At 39.7% G+C, this 23,210-nt stretch overlaps 1 protein-coding gene across 4 annotated transcripts in view; it reads right to left on the reverse strand.

The window, feature by feature from the left end:
* GATAD2B (GATA zinc finger domain containing 2B) overlaps positions 1 to 23,210 on the reverse strand; it is a 122,930-nt gene that overhangs the window by 8,855 nt on the left and 90,865 nt on the right. For all 4 annotated transcript variants that reach the window (XM_064282619.1, XM_064282621.1, XM_064282620.1 and 1 more), the window contains 5 exons: positions 9,383 to 9,718; positions 3,010 to 3,139; positions 1,882 to 2,013; positions 1,428 to 1,559; positions 316 to 486 (listed from right to left, as the gene is read on the reverse strand). In XM_064282619.1, the coding sequence (XP_064138689.1) occupies positions 316 to 486; positions 1,428 to 1,559; positions 1,882 to 2,013; positions 3,010 to 3,139; positions 9,383 to 9,717 (900 nt within the window). In that variant the 5' untranslated portion in view covers position 9,718. The remainder of the gene's footprint in view (positions 1 to 315; positions 487 to 1,427; positions 1,560 to 1,881; positions 2,014 to 3,009; positions 3,140 to 9,382; positions 9,719 to 23,210) is intronic.

The raw sequence follows: 23,210 nt of genomic DNA on the forward strand, positions 1-23,210 counted from the left end.
TGCTCTGAAAAAGATCAGGGTGTTCTTATGTCATACGTCTTTCTGGTTCTTATTCCCTAAGATCCCTCTATCTCTGTCTTCTGAGCAGGATTTAGCTCACGGATGCCCTGCTGTATAACCTCGCTTCTCCAGCACTACTTCATACCATTCCTCAAAGCTTCCACTTTTGGGGCTGTTCTCAATCTAAGCTCCACCTAAATTACCCTTGCCCTAGAGTTTCTCTATGTCCCAAAACTTAAAACATATGGCCCTTTCAACAGGGAAACCAAATAAAGGATTTGATTTCTCTGTTATCACGTTAGGGCTCCCTCTTACCGGTTGGTAATTGATGGCAGGGTTCATGTTGGGTGTCGTGGTGCGTACAAGGCCAGGTTTAGGTGGGCCCCGCTGACCCTGTAGCTGAGCTGGGTTTGGGGCAATAACACGTTGAGACATCAACATATGTGGAAGGGTGGTGTTGGTTGCTGAACGGATGACACTGTGACCCTGACGTGGAAGAAGATGAAAAGAACGAGTCATAGGCAGTATTAAAACAAACAAACAAACAAACCATTACTGTCATGTTGATTCCAACTCATAGCGACCCTACAGGACAGAGGAGAACTGCCCCATAGAGTTTCCAAGGACTGACTGGTGGATCTAACTGCCAACCTTTTGGTTAGCAGCCAAGCTCTTAACCACTATGCCACCAAGGCTCCCGCAGGCAGTAAAATGCTGAAGAGAAAACATTGCCTACAACACACAGTTGAGTTAGACTTAGCATTTCTGTCTAATGACCTATGGGATAAATCTACCATCACTGTAATCCCTGACTAAAAAACCAAAACCAAGCCCACTGCTGTTGAGTTGATTCTGACCCATAGTGATGCTAGAGGGCAGAGCAGAACTTCCCCTTAGGATTTCCAAAGAATGGCTGGTAGATATGAACTGCGACGTTTTGGTAAGCAGCCATATCACTTAACCACTGAGCCACCAGGGCTCCAAACCTTGATTAGTGGCTAGGAATTCCTTGGCTTTTTTGGTATAAGTTAGCTAACTCTATATGGAAATGAACTAATGTGGAATCTTTTCTAGAGAAGATTACAGTGGAAAAATGATGATTATTCATCCTGTTATTATAGACTAAATCATGCCATATGGGACCAACAGGGCTATTTGTAGTATTATCACGTCTATCACGGAAGCCCTGGTGGTGTAGTGGTGAGGAGCTATGGCTGCTAACCTAAAGGTCAGCTGTTCAAATCTACCAGGTGCTCCCTGGAAACTCTATGGGGCAGTTCTACTCTGTCCCATAGGGTTGCTATGTCGGAAATGACTCGACAGCAAAGGGTAGGTTCTTCTTTTCCATAATCTTTAGAGTAGCCCCATTAACAGAGAGGATAGACAGGACCCTCTGGATTCTGGTCCTCTCATTATGGGTTACATACCTGTAATGTTCTCAAATTCTGAGGTTCAACCCCTTGGGCCCCAGGCCGAGAGGAAAGCTTGGCTAGGCCCTGCTGCCCCACGTGGGCAGGAGATGGCTGAACAATAGATGCTGCATTCTGTACAACTGGAGTCTGGAAGAGGGAAGAGAAAATGACACTGGAAAAGGCTAGTGATCAGAGGTGAAAATCTGGTACATTTCTAGATTTTTAACAATCCTTGCTGGTGTAAAGTTCCTGTTACCCAGGAGGAAAAACAAGAAAAATGGAATCAAGATTCCCTTGATTAAGGCCTGAGATCTAAAAAGAAGAAAAAAAAAAAATCACTACACCTAGATACTGAAAACGATGGAACCAGAGAAAAATGAACCACTCACAGCTGAACCTACCCAGGTAACCCACTCTTAAACCAGTTTTTCTTTCATTTCTCTAGTTCCTTATTTCTAGAGCACATTACCTTCTGGACCACATTCTCCTTCTGTAGCTGACTCTGTCTCAGTTTCTTTAACAGCACCAATCGGGCTTCTTCCAATCGCAGTTCATCCCTCAGTTGCTTGATGAGCTGCTGCCGTTCCTCAATGCCTTTCCCCTGGGGAAACACGGAGACTGTCTACTATGGCAGCAGGTACCCAAAATCCGTTCCTAAAAGATGACCTCTACTTCTAAGGCCTAAAACTTTCATCTTCCACTTAAAAAGCAGAGTGGTGATGGAATTATCTTTGTATCTCTGGGGTCTGGCACAGTGCCTGACATTCAGTAGGTACTCAAATACTTACAGAATGAATGGAGAGCCCAGATATAAATGCTAATTGCCCAGATTCCTGGTGAGCTGAAAGAATGATCAAAACAGAAACAGTCTTCTTTCCTTTAATGTTTCTAAATCTTTTAAAGCTGTGTTTTTTCTAAATATACATAAGACCTTAGAAATCCCTCCATATTCTGAGACTCAGGATAGAATGTAGGAGGGATCCTTCCAGGCGAGAATTTACTTTATGTGACTTGAATTATTGTTTTCATTTTCCAAAGATATTGTATTGAATATGCTTTTTCAAACTATCTTCTCTTATTCTTAAAAAAAAAACCACTGCCATTGAGTTGATTCCAACTCACAGTAACCCTATACAACAGAACAGAACTGCCCAATAGGATTTCCAAAAAGCGGCTAGTGGATTCTAACTGCCAACCTTTTTGGTCAGTAGCCTACCACTTAACCACTTTGCCACCAGGGCCCCACTTGATTCTAATACCAAACAAAAAAACCAAACCCAGTGCTGTAGAGTAGATTCTAACTCATAGCAACCCTATAGGACAGAGGAGAACTGCCCCATAGAGTTTCCAAGGAGCACCTGGTGGATTCAAATTGCTGACCCTTTGGTTAGCAGCCTTAGCACACTTAACCACTACGCCATTAGGGTTTCCTTGATTCTAATAGTTCCCTCTAAATAGACATGTCGTTGAGGTGCGAATGACTATAAAGAGTTTCCATGAATGAGTAATTTAGATGTAAAAAGTAAATAGTCAAAAAAAAAAAAAAAAAAGAACAGAGACTCTTTTAGAAGGAGCATGAAATAAAGTGTGTTTGTACCTTAAACATCTCTAGGTTGGCTGCTTTGAGTCTTTCTTCCATTCGGGAGCTGGAACGGGGACTGGACGCCTCATTGTCAGACAAAACAATGATGTCTGGGGAGGGGGTTAGCCTTCCTCGGTCTGGCTCACTAGACAAAAAAGGAAAAATTAAGGCATTTCCAAGTGAGGGTTCAAAGAAAATATAAGAAACATTGTTTTTGACAATGAACCAAGAAATCCAATGAAACTCAGATCTGTCCTGACTCACTCAGGTGAAGGCAGGGGCACTCATCCTAGGATAAAGAAGACACCCAGATATGAATGATGGTCAAAACCTGAGCAAAAGTATTTCCCTCATGTAAATACCTGACTGAGGATACAGGGCCAAAGACACAAACACACTGACTGGCTGTAGAAATAGTAATTACAGATGAATGTTCTTATCACATAGATTTTAACCAAAATTCTAATTGTTTCCCCTGTATTTCACTCTCCATGGGTGGCCATTACATGAAGGCTCAAGAAAAAAAGAGTTAGTTCTACAGGGGAAGTAGTAGTGCCTAGTTTTCTGCTCCACGTACCGATGACAGATTGCTAAAAAGGCAGTTCATTATACAATAGTAATATGGTCCTGGCTATCTGAGGATTTATTTACAAGAAAGGAGGTTACATGACAACTTCAATGATAGTCTATCCTGTCAGGAATTAAGGTGAAAGAAGGTACTGTTGTCAGTGGCTTGAGAAAATGGACAGTGTCACGTAAAATGTCCATAGCCTTTTGGAGAAGGACTGAAGCTCCACAACTAGATATATGGAGCCTTCATCTATTTGCCAGAATTCTAGTTAGCATCTTGACTCAGAAAGAAACTATGTAGGAATGACTTTCTAATCTACATCTCCCACACTGGCTCCCCCTACTTCCTATCCAATTAGGTAATGCTTGTTCTGGTCCTTCTGGGGCTATCCTTAAAAGCATTATACTTGTTTCTCTAAAATGATGAAAAATGACATTTGCTGCTTAAGCCCTGGGTAACAAGAATCCTGGAAACGCCATCTCTTAGACTCCCAAATCAATGAGCATATCTCCTAACTCTTCTCTGATTTCTTAGCTCAAAAGTGTCTTTGCAGAGTCTACTTTCCCTGAGATTTTCTGTGTAGTCAGGAGTATACAGGTCTAGGGCAATGTATTCTTAGGTCTTAAACATTTAACTTAAACCCTTTAACACTCACAGATCCTTAGTCCTGAGAGACTCTCTACCATTTCTCAGGGCTTCTTGTCTTAGTTGCTGCTGGGACATGGATGCCTTCTGAACATGGCATTCCTGATGGTTGGGACAGGCATTCAATTTCTCAGCACAGTAAAACTGGGTTACTAAAATCAACCAAATTTAGCTGAGGTAATAGAATATGGAGACAGTGTTGGGAATGACTATCTTAGAAACTATAAGTTTGGATTGATCTACAACCACTGGTCACAGACCGGGAAAGCTGAGAATGTGGGGTTACAAAAAAAGAAGCCACTAGAGGGAGAAAAGAGCCTTTCATTTTCTAACCCCAAGTTTTTTGGATAATGGTCACATCTAAATAAAGCGTATGGATCAGGGCTTTCGACTGGTTCATTCCAGTTCAAACCCCTTGCTAAGAATTTGAATTTTCACCCTAGGAATACTGAATCAGAATCTACTTTTTAACAATATCCCCAAGTGATTCTTGTGTATAATAAATTTTGAAAACCACTGCTCTGCTAGTGGTTCTCTGAATTGTTCCCTAACTAGCATCATCTGGGAACTTGTTAGAAATGCAAATTCTCAGCAGCAGTTCAAACCAAGAACAGGTTAGAAGCCCTAATATGGATTAATTTTTTGGTGATTTATTATTTCTATTTGTATTTCTCCATATTCCCCTAAGACAATTTTGAGGTCTGGAAGAGCTCCCTTCTCTCTACTTGATTCCTCAATGTTTACATCTTCAGTCAGAAGTTTTTTCCATCCTGGTCCTGACTGGATACACACACATCACAGAAGATTACTTCTCCGGGTAAGGAATTCTTTCTTGTTCAGGTGAGTGCTACCTCCTCTTTCGGGACCGCCCAGCACCAACACATGCAGAGACATTTCTGGGTGAAGATTTTAAAGCTGAGTGGCATTTGGTCAGGAAGTTGTATCTGAGAAGAACCTTAAATGATACTTTATTCCTGGATATAATCAGACCCACATTAGACAGCACAGGCAGGCAAGGCAAGGCAAGGCCCAGTAATTTTTTTAACCTGTGACCTCAGGTTCTGGACTCATCTGTTAAACTTTCCAGAGACAGAAATTATTTTGCTCCTTTCCCAAACATACACAGCGAAACCTACTAGAGCCGGAACTCAACTGGACTGCCTTGTTTTTCCCAGTCTTACACAAATTTTCCACCTTTGACAGGGTGCAGTCACCACTTTTCTATCGCTCTTTATTTAATGGAAAATATTTTGGTTTTCCTTCTCTGGCAGATTTCTGCCTTACACAGGTCCTAGCTTTTGCAGGTTTTACTGCATATCCTTTACAATATTTGGGGTTCTTAAGTATGAAACCCTACCTGTTAAAGAGGCACTACTAAAAACCCAACTGTCGACTTCACTTGTGACTCAGAGATTGGCAGATTCCCAGAAACTATAAAGCTAACCTTTATTCCAGTAGTAAAGAGAGCTGTCAATTTTTCTAGCTTTCCAAAATATTAGTACTGGTTTCATACATACCTTGTTTCAGAGATATCACAACTTGCCCAAACGATGGCAAAAAAAGGTTTAGGCAATTATGATATGGCTATCATGTCAAGAACTCCTCCTCCTTTCTGCTTTCTCTCCTCCTTTTGTCCGTATCAAAGAAATCACTGTTCTTCTTGCTGAATAATCTATCAATCTTACTCATTTTTACAAAATAGAGCTTCGGGCCAAGTGGAAATAGGTGCCAGTATCTGGTAACCAAACGGAAGAAGAAGAGCGACAGGGGCCAATAGGGTCTATTTTTCTAGGTAGAGTGGGGAGTTAAGATGGTTTTCATCAAGCATCTTCTCCTGGAGGTCGTTAAAATAGTCCCCGGCTTCCAAAGAATTGTTTAAAAGTTCATCCCTCCAAAAATACAATTAAATGCAATGGCTGATACAATCGTCAAACCTTAAACCAAAAATATTTCCTGAAGCCTTCTTAAAATCAAACAATAGTTTAGCTTAACTAGTAAAAAGGCCTGCCTTGAGCATTATGCTCTTTTAAGAACTATCTATGTGGGATCAAATTGACAACAGCAACTCGAAAGAGATAGGAACCTTAGTGGGCAGTGAGTTTACATTAACGATGAAAACTCAAAAGAGGAGGGTGAAAATGGTTGCACAACTTGTAAGGATGTAATCAATGTCACTAAATTGTAAATGTAGAAACTGTTGAATTGGTATATGTTTTGCTGTGAATATTCTCCTATGATCTTTATAGTTTTGGGTTTTATATTTAGGTCTTTGATCCATGTTGAATTAGTTTTTGTCTGTGGTGTGAGGCATGGGTCCTGTTTCATTTTTTTGTGGATGGACATCCAGTTTTGCCAGCACCATTTGTTAAAAAGACTGTCTTTTTCCCATATGATGGACTCTGGGCCCTTGTCAAAGATCAGGTGACCACGGGTGGATGGGCTTACATCTGAGTTCTGTACCATTGGTCAGTGTGTGCTGTAGATATTCTCAGTGACGACAAAATAAATAAAATTTAGAAAGAAAACAGTAATAATAATAAATGCAGTGGCTGAGTTTTCAGGGCTGTCTGACTTTTTAACACATACATATATTTGAGATACTGGACAATTCCAATAGCACTAATGAGATCTTACCAAAATGTACAATGTTTCTATGAAAAATACATTTAAAGATCCAATTAGGGATGTGAGGAATCCACCCAACGTTCCATTCTTTTTCTTCCCTATTGAAGGATTAGTCACTTGCTCCAGAAAGGTAAGGCTGATTATGGGGCAAGTGGGTTGTTCATGATCTCATCCACCCTCTTCCATTTCTTCCAAAGGTGCAAGGATTAATCTACTTGCATAATATTCTGATACCACCTATAGTTTCTAAGGGTTGTTCTCTTCTTCCAAGGACCACTAGGAAATTTATCTGAAGTTTTCTAAAGGATTTTATAAGGTTAATTACCAAGAATACTGTTTCCCTCACTGGGTGTGGTTTTTTTAAACTCAGTTATTCTTTTTTTTTTTTAATTTATTATTGTGCTTTAGGTGCGAGTTTACAGAAAAAATGAGTTTCATTAAAAAATTTATACATAAATTGTTTTGTGACACTGGCTGTAATCCCTGCAACATTGTCAACTCTCCCCCTTTCTACCCTGGGTTCCCCATGTCTACTCATCCGGTGTTCCTGTCCCTCCCCTCCCTGCCTTCTTGTCTTTGCTTTTGGGCAAGTGTTATCCATTTGGTCTTGTATACTTGATTGACCTAAGAAGCATGCTCCTCATGTGTGTTACTGTCTGTTTTATGGTCCTGTCTAACCTTTGGCTGAAAGGTGGACTTCGGGAGTGGCTCCTGTTTTGACTTAGCAGAAAGTCCAGGGGCCATAGCTTCCAGGGTTCCCCTAGTCTCTGACAGACCAGGAAGTCTGGTGTTTTTTTTTCAAATGTGAATTTTATTCTACATTCTTCTCCTGCTCTGTCCAGGATCTGCTATAGTGATCCCTGTTAAGAATGGTAAATGGTAGCCAGGTGCCATCTGGTTTTTGTGGGCTCAGGCTAATGGAGGCTGTGGTTCATGTGGTCCATTAGTCCTCTGGACTGTATTTTCCTTGTATCTTTGGTTTTCTTCATTCTCCTTTGCTCCAGAGAGGACGGGACCAATAGATGTATCTTAGATGGTCGCTCACAAGCTTTTAAGACCTCAGATGCTCCTCATCTTAGTAGGATGTACAGCATTTTCTTTACGAGCTATGTTGTGCCAAGTGACCTAGATATGCTTCAAGATCATGGTGCCTAGCCCTCTGCCCCTTAAGGGGTGTGGTTTTAAAAATTAGTGCTGGGACAAGACTAGTAAGTAAACAGTAAAAGTAGGAAAAGAAATACTTGTAAGGTTATAACCATTCCTTCCTCTCCCCTTCCTTCTTCATGAGTCCAGCCTCTTAAAAGATTTTGCTTTGGATCAATCCTAGGACTAAGTCAGCAAGGTCAACTGGAGGGCAACCCAGCACTGAAGAGTAATTCTCATGCCTGTCAACTGTTCGAGGCATTAATAAGCTGAATGTCCTTAAAAACTAGGGTTATCTCTACTGTGATTCACTATCCAGGCAGGCTCTACTCTCTGTCAGTTCCAGGTATCTCTCCTTAGTGTGTGGTCCACAGTTTAAGTACTTGACCTTGACAGACACCAGAAAAAATGCCTGTGAGAACGTGTGTTTGAGAGGGGCAGTGAGTAAGGAGGGAGGAGAGAGAGAACCCACAGGTGCACATGAGCATGTATACACATGTAAGCAAGTGTGTATGCATATGTGGGGGGTGCGTTGAGGGAGCGGCACAGATGTAGCAAGAATGTAGAGAATTACCAGGCGAAGATTAATTTCCTTGCTGACACAAGAAAAACCAGGCCCCATGTTTTCTGATGTATTAAAAGTTGAGACTCCATAATAAACAGATCCTGAAACTGGAACGATCTGAAAATAGTTTTCCCCCTTCTAAGATGGCCATAAGGAGCCCTGGTGGCCAGTGGTTAAGTGCTCAGCTGCTTACTGAAAGGTCGGCAGTTTGAACCCACCAGCTGCTCCGCGGGAGAAAAATGTAGCGGTCTGCTTCCGTAAAGATTACAACCTTGGAAACCGTATGGGGCAGTTCTACTCTGTCCTATAGGGTCTTTATGAGTTGGAATTGACTCAACCTGCAATGGGTTGTTTTTTTTTTTTTTTAAGATTACAGTGAAGGTGTATATTAACTTACTTCTACTTAGGATATCAGCTCTCTAAACCTGTTGCTGTTGAGTTGATCGTGACTCATAGTGACCCTAAAGGACAGAGCAGAAGTGCCCTATATGGAGCAGCTGGTGGAACTGAACTGCCGATCTTCGGTTAGCAGCCGTAGCTCTTACCACTGTGCCAGCAGGGCCCCATCAGCTCTCTAGTGCCCCTTTATCCACAAATGACCTCTATATCTTAAGGGTAAGAACTAAGATTCTCTGTATGCTAGGCAAATATTTGAAGTACCTAGTTTCATCTGGAAATAAGAGGAATTCATGGTCAAGACAAATAACACAGATATGTCTTTTTTCAAAAAGCTCTGGGACAAAAAACACCTTTCTCTCACTGAAATTTATTCCATTTTCACAGGCTTTGTTAATGGGAAGGAAGATCCTATCCCTGGAGGCATCTGAACTGTGCCATACCTTCGTCTAGCACTCATATCCACAGGCTCATCATTGATGTTTTCTTTGCCTGGCCTTCCACCAGTCCTGCTGTCTCCATGAGGCCTGAGATTCCCATTGAGTTTCTCTTCATAGCCCTTGACACCACTGCCATCCTGTTTGGTGGGTAGCTCATGTGACACCTCAAGGTTTGCCAAATCCTTCCTTTTGAGTAGCGCCAACATTTTCAGACGTTCCATGGCCTCATGCCCCTCCATTTTGAGCCGCTTTGCCAGGACATCATCTCGCTCATCTGCTGGGTCCAAGCTCCGCTTCAACAGATTCAGGCGAAGAGCATCTTCTGTCATTCTATCCATCCTACGGAAAGAAAAACACACCAAGATCAGGATAAAATCCCGTAAGTAATCCATATGAAAAGAGGATGGGGTGGGTAAAGGTATTAAGAATCACAGATAAATATATACATGAAAATTCAAAGTTAACTGATATAACCTTCTGCCTTATACCTTCTAAGAATATTCTGTATTAAAGGAGATTTCTCTACCCAACCTTAGCAATGAAAATAAACTTCAGATACTTTGTAGTTACTGAGGCCCTCACCATAGAGAAGCCTGAAATCAAACACCACACTCACGTGGACGGTCCATAAGAAGCCTACATCCTTTGAAAAATAAACGTTCAAAGTGAGTATGCGTGCATGCACAAAGTCAGATGCGTCTATTTTAGTTTTTGCACCAAATTTTTCTCCTGGGAAACTCATTCTGTGAATGGGAAGCTACTCACATCACACAAGCTAATCTTTAATTGGCCTATCTATGGATGGAAAAACCTGAGAAAGATGAACATACCAGGGGCATCTAACAAGAAGCCTCCACTGTCCAGATACAGCAAGAATCAAAAGGGGCCCAAGTTATTTGCCCTCAATTATATATAGATACAGACTCAGCATCTTAAGGCACCTAGCTTTTCTTAATGAAGAAAACTCAGGTGCTTAGCCTGTAAAGAGGGGGTATTTTCTCTATTCATGCAGCAAAATATTAAAGGCAAGCTAATCATCATCTTCCCCTCTCACTTTGATTTTTCACACTAACAAACTGCAAATGCAGAGCTGTTGTCCTGGTGAGAAACAACATGATGCACTGGAAAGAAGTGTCTGAATCAGAGAAACATAGGTTCAAAATGCTACTTACTCTTACAAAGTCAAATATTTGATAATTAACCTCTCCAAGTCTCAGTCTTATCTGTAAAATCAGGGTACTTAGAAGGTGCTCAACAAACGTTAATTTCCACACACTAGGACTATGACTTCCCATAACTAAGGCACGAAAGCAAGGCCCAAGAGACTCAGGCAGTAGGACAGAGAAGACTACATATATTAATCAGTGTTTTTGTTCAGGAAACTACGTATGTGCTTGAGGTATCTTCCTTCCTAGAGTGCAGAGTAAAATAAGGGTTATTTTATTCCTTTCTGGTTATACTGAGGAAACCCTGGTGGCATACTGGTTAAGAGCTACAGCTGTTAACCAAAAGGTTGGCAATTTGAATCCACCAGGCACTCCTCGCAAACTGTATGGGGCAGTTCTCCCCTGTCCTATACGGTCACTATGAGTTGGAACTGACTCAACCGCAACAGGTTTGGTTTTCTGGTTTTGGTTACAGCGAATTTCCAACAAAAGGAAACAGACCTTTTGGAGACATGAAAAAAATCAGAAGCTAGATCTCTGAAATTTTGGGTAATGTTTCTTAATTCTCTGAACAACTTTACTGATATATAATTTATATACCATAAAATTTACCTATTTAAAGTGAATTTTATGGTTTTAGTATATTCACAGAATTGTGCAACCGTGACCATTTTCATCACCCCTCCCTCAAAAAACCTGTACCCAACAGCAGTCACTCTCTTTTTTTACTTTCAATCTCCTCCACCCCTCAAGCACTAGGCAACCACTAATCTACTTTCTGTCTCTACAGATTTACCTATTTTGGACTTTTCATATAAATGGAATCATACAATTATATGGTCTTTTGTGACTGCCTTCTTTCACTTAGCACATTTCCAAGATTCATTCATGTTGTAGCATGTATCACATACTTCATTTCTTTTTATGGCTTAATAATATTCGAATCACTGTATGGGTACATCACATTTTGTTTACCCATTCAGCAACTAATGGACACCTGTTTTTTTCCACTTTTTTGGCTATTATGAATAATGCTGCTGTGAACATTCATGTACAAGTTTTTGTGTGGACATATACCTTCAATTTTCTTGGCTATGGACCTAAAAGTGGAACTGCTAGGTTGTATGGTAACTAGTTTAACTTTGTAAGAAACTGCCAGGTTGTTTTTCAAAGCATCTGTACCAATTTATATTCACACCAGCAATGTATCAGGGTTCCAATTTCTCCATATCCTGTTTTTGTAAATAGTTTATTTTTGTTGTTAATAATATACACAGAACATATACCAATTCAACAATTCCTATATGTACCTATATGTACAGTTTAGCGACACTGACTACATTCGAGTTGTGCAACCATTCTCATCCTCCTTTTCCGAGTTGTTCTTTCCTACTAATAAACTCGTTTTCCCCAAGTTTCTATCTGATCTTTTGCGATGCTGCTGTCAATTTGATCCCATATAGACATATCTTAAAAGAGCACCGTGCTCAAGGCAGACATTCTTTATTAGTTAAGCTAATCTACTGTTTGGTTCTCCGTATCCTCTAAGTTCTTTGTTAACAGCTTCAGATATAAAACATATTACAGCATAATAAACACTCTTTAGCTCCAGGTCCTTCAAAGAGTTGTTATTCAACATTTGATACTTCTGAAGTGGTTTACCTCTGAAAAACACACCCAAAATACAATGACTAGGAAGCTGAATGCTACAGAACACCAGAAGCTGAGCCCTAACTCCATGGTAATAATGTGTTGGGTAAATCAATCAACACTACATACTTAGACTATAACTGTGAATACCATGCAGAGTTGCAGAGGGTGGGAAAAGTTGCCCGCTCAACTGATAATACACTTAGATACAAAAAGTACTTCAGAGAGGTACACAGCAAGATATAAAAGTTAATACAATACGGTGTTCTAAGTTTTTACCTAAGCTCTATTCATGAGAACTGAAAGCATATGACAAAACTCAATAACCTGGAGAGGAACAGAATTTGGGATGGCATCATTATCTTGGTTTGCTGAACTGATATATAGTTGAAAGCAGCTCGATTTATTTTCCCTTAATATACCATACAAGGAAGCAAGAAGGAAACACACATTGGAGGTTGGGATAAGTCAGAACACAGATATTTCAATGTCTGAGGTAAGTAATCTTTCCCAACAGATGGCTTGAGAATGCTGACAAATTATTCCTTGCCCACTCCTGTCATTAACTAATCTATAAATCCCAACTTTATGTAATCACAGCCACGCCTGCTTCAAAATCCAGTGTAACACAGAATGATTACAAATGGGTACAAGCAATCTTGTTTGGGTGATGGAAATGCTGAAATACTGGATTGTGGTGATAGTTGCACAACTCTATAAATTTACCAAAAATCACTGCATTCTGCACTTATATACCAATAAAGCTGTAAAAAATACTCAGTGTAAACTGTCACACAAAAATTCCTCTCAAAAACATTTAAAAATTAAACAAAAATTATATGAAATAAATGTATCTTGTCTTTTGTCTTTTACTGAGTAACCAACCCTATTCTTTTGGACTGCTAATAACAGCTACTATTTCTTAAGTACCTCGTAAAAGCCAGGCATACTACGTACTAGGCACTTTATCATGTATTCTTACATAAATTCCCTGAACAAACTTACTTACTAAGTAGATGGTATTATCCCTATTTTACAGGTGGGAAAAAAGTATCAGCTCAAGTAGCCTAAGGCTGCAAAGCTTGAAGACGGCGCATCTAGAGTTCCACCTCAGATCTAGCTCACTCCAAAAATCTATTATATTATACTGTATACCTCCCTGCTCAGAGCTAGACAATCTTAAGCAGCAGTGTGTATGTTTATGTATTTGCTCATCTATCCACCCACCCCATGAAAATTAAGTATACACTATATGCCAAGTTCAGGGACATGATATATAAGTACTTGGATGTTGACATGAACTGATTTTCTCTGCCTTTTCATGTCCTGCTGTTCCTCCTCATATTTCAGTGAAGATAACACAATTCACCTAGAGGTAAAAGCTAGAAGCCTGGGTGGATTCTCTTCTTTCCCACTGAATGTGAATGAGAAAATCTGTAGCCCTGGTGTGCTGTTGCTGGCAGCCATCTTGTGACCATGAGGAAAGTCAGCCTGCAAATAAAAGAGACCCTATCTATAGCAGAGCATTTAGATGAGAGCCAATTACATAGCTGTGTGACCAGATCAAACTACCCTGAAGCTAGTCTCTGGATTCCTGTTTCATAGACCAATAAATTCCCTTAATGTTTAAGCCAGTATGAGTTTTCTGTTACCTAAACTGAAAACATCCTACCTGATAAACTCTGTCAGAAATGCCTGTGTGAAATTAAGGTAGAGATATCCAAAAAGCAGTTGGATACATGGCACACAAACAAGAGCCAGAACTCTGGCCAGAGCTGGAGGTATATATTTGAATAGGTAAAGGAGGTAACTGAAACAGTGGATAGGGATAAGTATACCTAACCAGAAAGAATACATACAGTCAGAAGGAAATCTGACAGGGCTAGGATCTTAGGAAACACCTATGCTTAAGGAGTAGTTGGTCAGAGAAAACTGAGAAGTGGCCAAAGAGCTAGGGGGAAAGCTAGAAATCCATGACATGTCAACAAAATCAAAGGAACAGAGTACTTTATTGTGTCAAACAATTATAGCAGAATAATGCCTAGCTTTAAATTTGCTGTTGACTGATGAAAGAAAGAACGGCCAAATAGCCACACAGCTCTAGATCCATGCTTGTCATGTTTTAGACTCACTGTTACCCTCAAACCAAAATCCAGGTATGCAGCAAGGCTTAGCAGCTCCTGAGAGGAAGAGGATGGAAGGAAAGAGAGAGAGGAGAAAGCAAAATGAATTAATATCCATTGAGTGTCTACTATGTACTAGGTAATATACAAGGCCCTTAAATTTGTTCTACCATTTAGCCACATCAGAAGACCCAAATTGCTAGCTAAATTAGAAAACCTCCAGTTCATTAAAAAAAAAAAAAAAGAAATTTAAGTCTATAGTTATATATATGGAGCCCTGGTGGTGTAGTGGTTAAGAGCTCAGCTGCTAACCAAACGGTCGGCAGTTCAAATCCACCAGCCGCTCCTTGGAAACCCCATGGGGCAGTTTCTATTCTGTCCTATAGGGTCACTATGAGTTGGAATGGACTCATCGGTACCTAACAACAAGTTTTATATATATATATATATCAAAAAAATTAAAGCAGCAATGGCCTAAAAGCCCATCAAACGTATGTTACTTCATGAAGCTTTCTCAGTATTTGTAATGAACAAAATACAACAGTCCTTACAAAGTAAAATAGTATTTTTTAACAGATTAAAAAAAGTAATTTTTAAAAAATTGGGCTTCAAAATTCTAAATAGAAAAGTACTTTCTTTAAAAAAAAAAAAAAAAACCTTTCTTACAATTTCTGGTATTTACCCTTTTAAAATCTAAACACTTTTAATTATTAATGAGCAAAAAAAAAAATTAATTTCTTATGTTTCTGCTATTTTTTCTTACTGACTTCTTCTGATCATTCTTTCAAATGATCACAATACAAGGCTGAGAACTATACTGTCATATACATAGAAGAGATTGCATGTTCTTTATATTATGAAATATTTCACGTATGGAGAAAAACATAGGTAATAAATGAAGATTAAATCTTATTTTGCTGTTTTATTTTTTAATTCAAAAAATTTTTTTATTTTGAGATAATATGGAGTTTTACCAAATATATTGATTTTTCCCCAATGGTAATATCTTGCAAAATTATCACAACCAGGACATTGACACTGAGACCATCCACACATCTTATTCAGATTTTCCAGTTGTTCTTGTATTCATTTGTGTGTATATATTTAGTTCTACACAATTTTATTACGTGTGGATTTGTGTATCTACCACTACAATCAGGAAACAAAGTTCCATCACCTCAAGTATCCCTTGTGTTGTTCGTTTGTAACCACATCTATCCCCTCCTTTCTCCCATGTATCCCTAACCCCTAGCAACTACTAATCTGTTAACCATTTTTATAATTTTGACTTTAAAAAATATTTTATAATTGCAATCACATTATGAAACTTTTGGGATTGACTTTTTTTTTTACTCAGCATAATTCCTTAGAAATTTATCCAAGTTGTTGCATGTATCAACAGTTTGCCCTTTTTTACCGCTGAGTAGTATTCCATGGTATGGATGTACTATACTTTTAACTATTTATCTGCTGAAGAACATCTGAGTTGTTACCAGTTTTTTGCATTAGGAGTAAATTTGTGTATAAGTTTACACAGGAACATAAGTTTTCATTTCTCTGTGATAAATATCCAAAAGTACAACCATTTGGTCAAATGGTAAATGCATGTTCAGTTTTATAAGATCTGCCAATCTGTTTCAATGGCTATACCATCTTACATTCCCAAAAGCCATGTATGAGAAATCCAGTTTCTCCATATCCTCCCAGCATTTTGCGGTGTCACTACTTTTTATTTAAGCCATTATATTAGGTATATAGTGATCTCTCATTGTGGTTTTCATCCTCATTTCCCTAATGGCAAATGATGTTAAACATCTTTTTATGTGATTCTTTGCCATCTGTCTATCCTCCGCAGTAAAACATTTGTTCATGTCTTTTGCCCATTTTCTAATTGAATTGTTTGATTCTTTAACTGTTGAGTTTTGAGAGTTATTTACATATTCTAGTTACTAGTCATTTGTGAGGTATGTGGCTTCCTAATTTATTTTTAAGGACCAAAAACATTAAAGATACACTTGAAGCACCCTGTGTAACTAACTTCACTTCCAACCCATTCTTTTCTCTCCCTCCTCCTTCCCACCCTAGACACAGGTACTATGGTAGATTTGTGGTTACTGTTCCCATGGATATTTTTACATGTTTACTGCATCTATATGTATCCATAAACAATATATAATTTAGTCTGCGTATTTTCAGAAATTGTATTTTAAAAGGTAATGTCTTGTACATATCCTTCTTCATTTGCTTTTCTATGTTCAATTTTTTTATATTTAAGATTTATGAAAGTTAATGCATAAAGCTCTAGTTCATTTGTTTTAACTGTTGAGTAGAATTCCCTCAACAGGAATATACAATTTAGTTATCTATTTTCCTGTTCAACATTTAGGCAACAGTTTGTTCATGTTAAAATCAATGCTGTGATTTCTACTTCTGGCGAAGTTGGTGTAACAGGGTCTGGACTTATCCTCCTGCATGAAACAACCCAAAAAAAAAAAAAAACTCCAGACAAAATACATGAAACATAGGTTTTCAAGACACTGGACACAAGGCAACAAATGACAGTCAGTCCCATAGGGACGAAAAACGAACAGGTGAGTTCTACACCTGCTCTTGCTTTCTACCTTAAGAAAGTTTCCAAGATGTGGTACAGGAAAGGAGATATAAGGCAGAGCCTAGAGGACTCCCTGCATTGAAGAGACAGAGCTGAGGCTATGGTGAAACAAAGGCAGACAGAGTTCAAAAGACAGAGTACCACAGAAAAAGAGAACCAGAGAGTGAGAGAAGCCCAGAGATTTGCAAAGTGTTCTCTTCAAGCATTCGGCAGAGCACTGATTAGCTTGTGTGTGTGAGGAAACTATCCAAAACCAGGCAAAGAATCGTTTTAAAGGAATAGAACGAACAGCGTGCAGCATTCACACTGAACTAGAAAGAGTGCCCTATTCCCACTAGCCAAAACCAAAACCAAACCCGGTGCCGTCGAGTCGATTCTGACTCATAGCGACCCTACAGGACAGAGTAGAACTGCCCCATAGAGTTTCCAAGGAGCACCTGGTGGATTCGAACTGCCGACCCTTTGGTTAGCAGCGGTAGCACTTAGCCACTACGCCACCAGGGTTTCCATTCCCACTAGCCAGATTAGAAAAAATAATATTTAGGAGCACTGGGCAGAGTACTCAGGAAGGTCATGCAAGTAGTGGGAAATAATTAGCCCTAAACTAAGCACTGCTTTGTATTCGCCTAACAAATTGTGACAGCAAGACCCAAAAGGATCAGATGGTTGACAGGTAATTTAACTGTACTGCAGAAAAAACTTCAAGAAGATTTACAGCTACACAAAAATACCCAGTGCCCAAAAATATAAAACTTGCAATGTCTGGAATCCAACCAAAAATTACCAGTTGTGCAAAGCATCAGAAAAACATGACCCATAATGAAGAGAATAATCAGTCACTAGAAACCTACCTACCCAAAACTAATCCTGTTAGCATTAGTATAAAAGGATTTTAAAATAGGTATCATAACTGTAATATATATGTTCAAAAAAATAAAGTGGAAGATATAAAGAGAGACCCAGACTGAACTTCTAGAGATGAAAACTACAGCGTCTGAGATAAAAATATACTATATATAAAGACAGGGTAGTATTGGCATAAAGACAGATATCAATGAACAGAACTTGTTAGCTACGATCAAGTTAGCCCCCAACTCATGGCAACCCCATGTACAAAGGAACAAAATGCTGCCCTGTTCTGTGCCATTCCCATGATCAGTGTGGATCAGACCATTGTGATCCACAGGGTTTTCATTTACTGATTTCAGAAATACACTACCAGGCTTTTCCTCCTAGTCTATCTGGAAGCTCCAGTGAAGCTGGTTCAACATCATGGCGACACGTAATCCACCACTAACAGCTGGTGGCGGCGGCTACACAAGCAGTACACTGGCTGGGACCTGAACCTAGGTCTCCTGTGCGGAAGGTGAGAACTCTACCACTGAACTACCAACATCTCATGAACAGAATTTACAATCCAGAAACAGACCCTAATATTTACTGTCAGTGGATTTTCAACAAGTGTATCAAGACGATTCCATGGAGGGAAGAACAGTCTTTTCAACAAATCGTGCTGGGACAACTGGATAACCACATGCAAAAGAATGTAACTGGACTACTTTATTACACAATATACAAAAATTAACTCGAAATGGACCAATGGCCTAAATGTAAGAGCTAAAACTATAAAACTCTTAGAAGAAAATATAGGCATAAATCTTTGTGACCCTGGATTAGGTAATAATTTCTTAGATATGACACAAAAAAACAGGTAACACAAGAAAAAATTAAATAAATTAGACTTGATCAAAATTAAAAACTTCTGTGCTTCCAAGGACACTACAGAGAAAGTGAAAAGAGGATTCACAGAACAGGAGAAAATATTTGCAAATCATGTATCTGATACAGCTTTAATATTAAGAATATATAAAGAACTCCTACAACTAACTCAACAACAAAAAGACAAACAATTCAATCAAAAAATGGGCAAAACATATGAATAGACATTTCTCCGAAGAAGATATAAAAATGGCCAATAAGCACATGAAAAGATGCTCAGCATCATTAGCTATCAGGGAAGTGCAAATCAAAACCACAATGAGGAAAAAACAAAACAACCACAATGATACCATTTCACACTCACTGTTGTTGTGTGCCACTGAGTCAACTTCAACTGCCCCATAGGGTTTACTAGGCTGTAATCTTTACAGGAGCAGATCACCAGGTCTATTCACCTGTGAAGCTGCTCACTGGTTCAAACTGCTGACCTTTTGGTTAGCAGTCATGCGTTTAACCTTTGTGCCACCAGGGCTCCTTTCACACTCTCTAGGATGGCTACATTCAAAAAGCCAGATAATAACAAATGTTGACAAGGGTGTGAAGAACTTGGAACCTTCATACATTGCTGGTGGGGATATAAAATAGTTACAGCTGCTCTGGAAAAAAGTTTGGCAGTTCCTCACAAAGTTAAATGTATCTGAGTTATCATAAGACCAGCAATTCCACTCCAAGAGAGCTGGAAACATGTTCACGTAAAAACATATACATGAATGTTCATCGCAGCACTATTCTTAACAGACAAAAAGTGAAAACTACCCAGGTGTTCATCAATTGATGAGTGGATGAACAAAGTGTGGTATATCCACACCTGAAATATTATTCAACCATAAAAAGGAATGAAGTACTGATACATGCTACCACATGGTTGAGCCTTGAAAACATTACGCTAATTGAAGAAGCCACCAAAAAATACATATTGTATAATTCCATTTATATGAAAAGTTCAGAACAGGCAAATCTTTGGAAATAGGAATTAGACTCATGGTTGCCTAAGGGTTGTGGGAGGGCGGCAGCAAAGTGGGGAGTAACACTAATGGGTAGGCGGTTTCTTTTTAGGGTGATGAAAATGCTTTAAACTTAGATCGTGGTGATTGTGGAACAACTCTCATTATACTAAAAACACTGAACTGTATACTTTAAATGGATGTATTTTATGGCATGTGAATTATAGCTCAAAAAACCCAAACCCATTGCTGTCAAACAGATTCCAACTTACAGCAACCCTGTAGGACAGAACTGCCCCATAGGATTCCAAGGAGCAGCTGGTAGATTCGAGCTGCCAGCCAACCTTTTGGTTAGCAGACAAGCTCTTAACCACCACACCACCAGAGCTCCACTGGATGGTTATTAATGGCAGATTAGATATTACATTAAAAGGACTAGTGAACCCTGAGAGACTGAATTGCTGGGCTGAGGGCTGTGGGGACCATGGTGTCGGGGAACATGTAGCTCAACTGGCATAACACAGTTTATAAAGAAAATTCTATATTCTACTTTGGTGAGTAGCATCTGGGGTCCTAAAAGCCTGTGAGCAGCCATCTAAGATACTCTACTGGTCTCACCCCTTCAGGAGCAAGAAGAATGAAGAAAACTAAAGATACAAAGGAAAGATTAGTCCAAAGGACTAATGGACCACAACTACCACAACATCCACCAGACTGAGTCCAGTACAACTAGATGGTGCCTGGCTACACCACCGACTGCTCTGACAGGGATCACCATAGAAGGTCCCAGACAGAGCTGGAGAAAAATATAGAACAAAATTCTAACTCACAAAAACAGACCAGACTTACTGGCCTGTCAAAGACTGGAGAAACCGTGAAAGTATGGCCCCCTGTCTTAGGCTGGGTTCTCTATAGAAGCAAAACCAGTAAAGCATATAAATATATATATAGAGATTTATATCAAGGAAACAGCTCACACAATTGTAGGGGTTGTAACGTCCCAAGTCCTTGGATCAGGATAGCGGCCTTTCCCAATTCACAGAGCCACAGAAGCTAATGAAACTCAAGATGAGCAGGTGAGACAGCAGGGCTCCCACTCACAGGCTGTGAAGGTCGAGGAATCCCCAAGGTCAGCAGGCAAGACCACAAGGTTTCTCCTGATTCACACAGCTGCAAAGGCTGGTGAACCCAAAATGGGCAGGTTGGGGAGCAGGACTCTTGCTTGCAGGCCGTGAAGATCGACCAATCCCCAAGATGCACAAGTAAATTGCTAGCTCAAGTCCCAAAATCCAGAGGTCAGACAAGAGACAGCTGCTGGATCCAGAACAAGCCAACAACCTTTGCAAAGCAAGCAGGAAGGAAGTAGGCAGCGGAGGGTGGAGAGATGAAGGCTGAGGGAACAGTCAGCCGCCACAGGCCCCACCCCTGCCGGTACCACTTAGCAGTTCCATTATGGGGGTGATCACATATCAAATTTCAACAGGGACGTGATTACAACATTATACAACTGCCAAAAACACTGAGAATCATGGCCCAGCAAAGGTGACACACAATCTTAACCATCACACCCCTGGATGCCCTCTTAGCTCAGGAACAAAGTCACTCCTGAGGTTCACCCTTTATCCAACAATTAGACATGCCCATTAAAAAAACGAGACTACAGGGGTATACCAGCCCAGGGACAAGGACTAGAAGGCAGGAGGGGACAGGAAAGATGGTAATAGGGAACCCAAGGTCGAGAAGACAGAGTATTGACACATCGTGGGGTTGTTAACCAATGTCATAAAACAGTATGTGTACTGCTTAATGAGAAGCTAGTTTGTTCTGTAAACCTTCATCTAAAGTTCAATTAAACAAAAAAAGAAAGAAAGAAAGAAAAAGACTAGTGAACCTGAACACACAGCAAAATCAAACACAGAAGAAAAAAGAATGAATCAATTTTTAAAAAGATTAAAAGTAAGTAGGCTAGGGGACAACTTCAAGCAGTCAAATATACAGATAATTAGAGTTTCTCAATGAGAGAGAGAGAGAGAGAGAGATGAGGTAGACAGAAAAACATCTGAAGAAATAATTGTCAAAAATTTTCCAAATTTGATGAAAAGTGTGATGGTTAAGGCTGTGTGTCAACTTGGCTGGGCCATGATTCTCAGTGTTTATATGTGATCACCTCCATGACGGGATCTGCTGTGAGCAGTCAATCAGTTGAAAGGGAGTTTCCCTTGGGTGTGTGGCCTGCAGCCAAATATAAGCAGATGTTCTGGCTTTTGCCTGCTCTGGATCCTGCAGCTAACTCCTTCTCTCCAACCTGCCAATCTTGAGTTTGCCAGCCCCTGCAGCTACCTGAATCAAGAGAAGCCTTGTGGTCTTGCCTGACAATATTGGGATTCATCGACCTGTGAACAAGAGCCCTGCTCTCCGACCTGCTGACTTTGGCTTTGCCAGCCCCTGCAGCTACGTGAATCAGGAGAAGCCTCTATCTGGCTTGGGACGTTCCAGACTCTACAATCACATGAGCCATTTCCTTGATACAAATCTCTCTCTCTATATATTTATATGCTTTACTGGTTTTGCTTCTCTACTGAACCCAGCCTAAGACAAAATAGTATAAACCTGCAGATCCAGGAATCCCAACAAACCCCAAGCACAAGAAACATGAAGATTACACCAAGGCGCATCATAATTAAATTGCTCAAAACCAGTATAAAATCTTAAAATCAGGCAGAGAAAAAAAAACGACATGTTACATAAAAAAAAGGATAACATCAGATTTCTCACTGGAAACAGTGTAAGCAAGATGACTGTGGAGCAACGTTTTTAAAACACTGAGAGAAAAAACTGTCGACATAGGATACTACGTCTGTCAAAAATATTTTCAAAAACAAAGGTGAAATAAAGACATTTTTAGACATACAAAAGCTGGAAGAATTCGACACCACAGATCTGTACTACACAAAATGTTAAAGGAAGTCCTTCAGGCAGAAGGAAAATGATATCAACAAGGAATAAGGAACACTCGAAACGAGTAAATATAGAATATGTTTTATTATCATGTAATTAAAAAAAAAAGACCGTTGAAACAAAAACAACAATGCATTGTGGGATTTATAACATATGTAAAAATAAAATGCACGACAATAATAGCATAAAAGCCAGTAGGGGAGAAATGGAAGTATACTATTATAAGATTCCTATAGTATATGCAAAATTGTATGCAGTGCAATGGGTTTTCTTATACATGGCCTTTCTGGCCTTGGGCTTATAATTCTTCCAAAAAGATTGGCTAAGTCACAATCTTGCAAACAGACTGGTTAGCTGACTATGCAAATAGGGTATCTAAAATCACACAATAAGATTGAAGTGACCTTGCGGGAAGTGGTCAATTACAAGGCAAATTGAGTGACTGTGGTCTACCAAGGAGTTTGGTCAGTTCATGGTCTGGCTGGGAGGGCGATTCCTTGAAATTAAATATAAAGGCCAATCCCAGAGCTAAGACCTCCTAGTCCCAGAAGAAAGAGCTGTAACACTAAAGACAATACAATACAGCGAAAAACAGCGGCA

This window comes from Loxodonta africana, chromosome 3 (assembly GCF_030014295.1).
Source record: "Loxodonta africana isolate mLoxAfr1 chromosome 3, mLoxAfr1.hap2, whole genome shotgun sequence".
Taxonomy (NCBI): domain Eukaryota; kingdom Metazoa; phylum Chordata; class Mammalia; order Proboscidea; family Elephantidae; genus Loxodonta; species Loxodonta africana.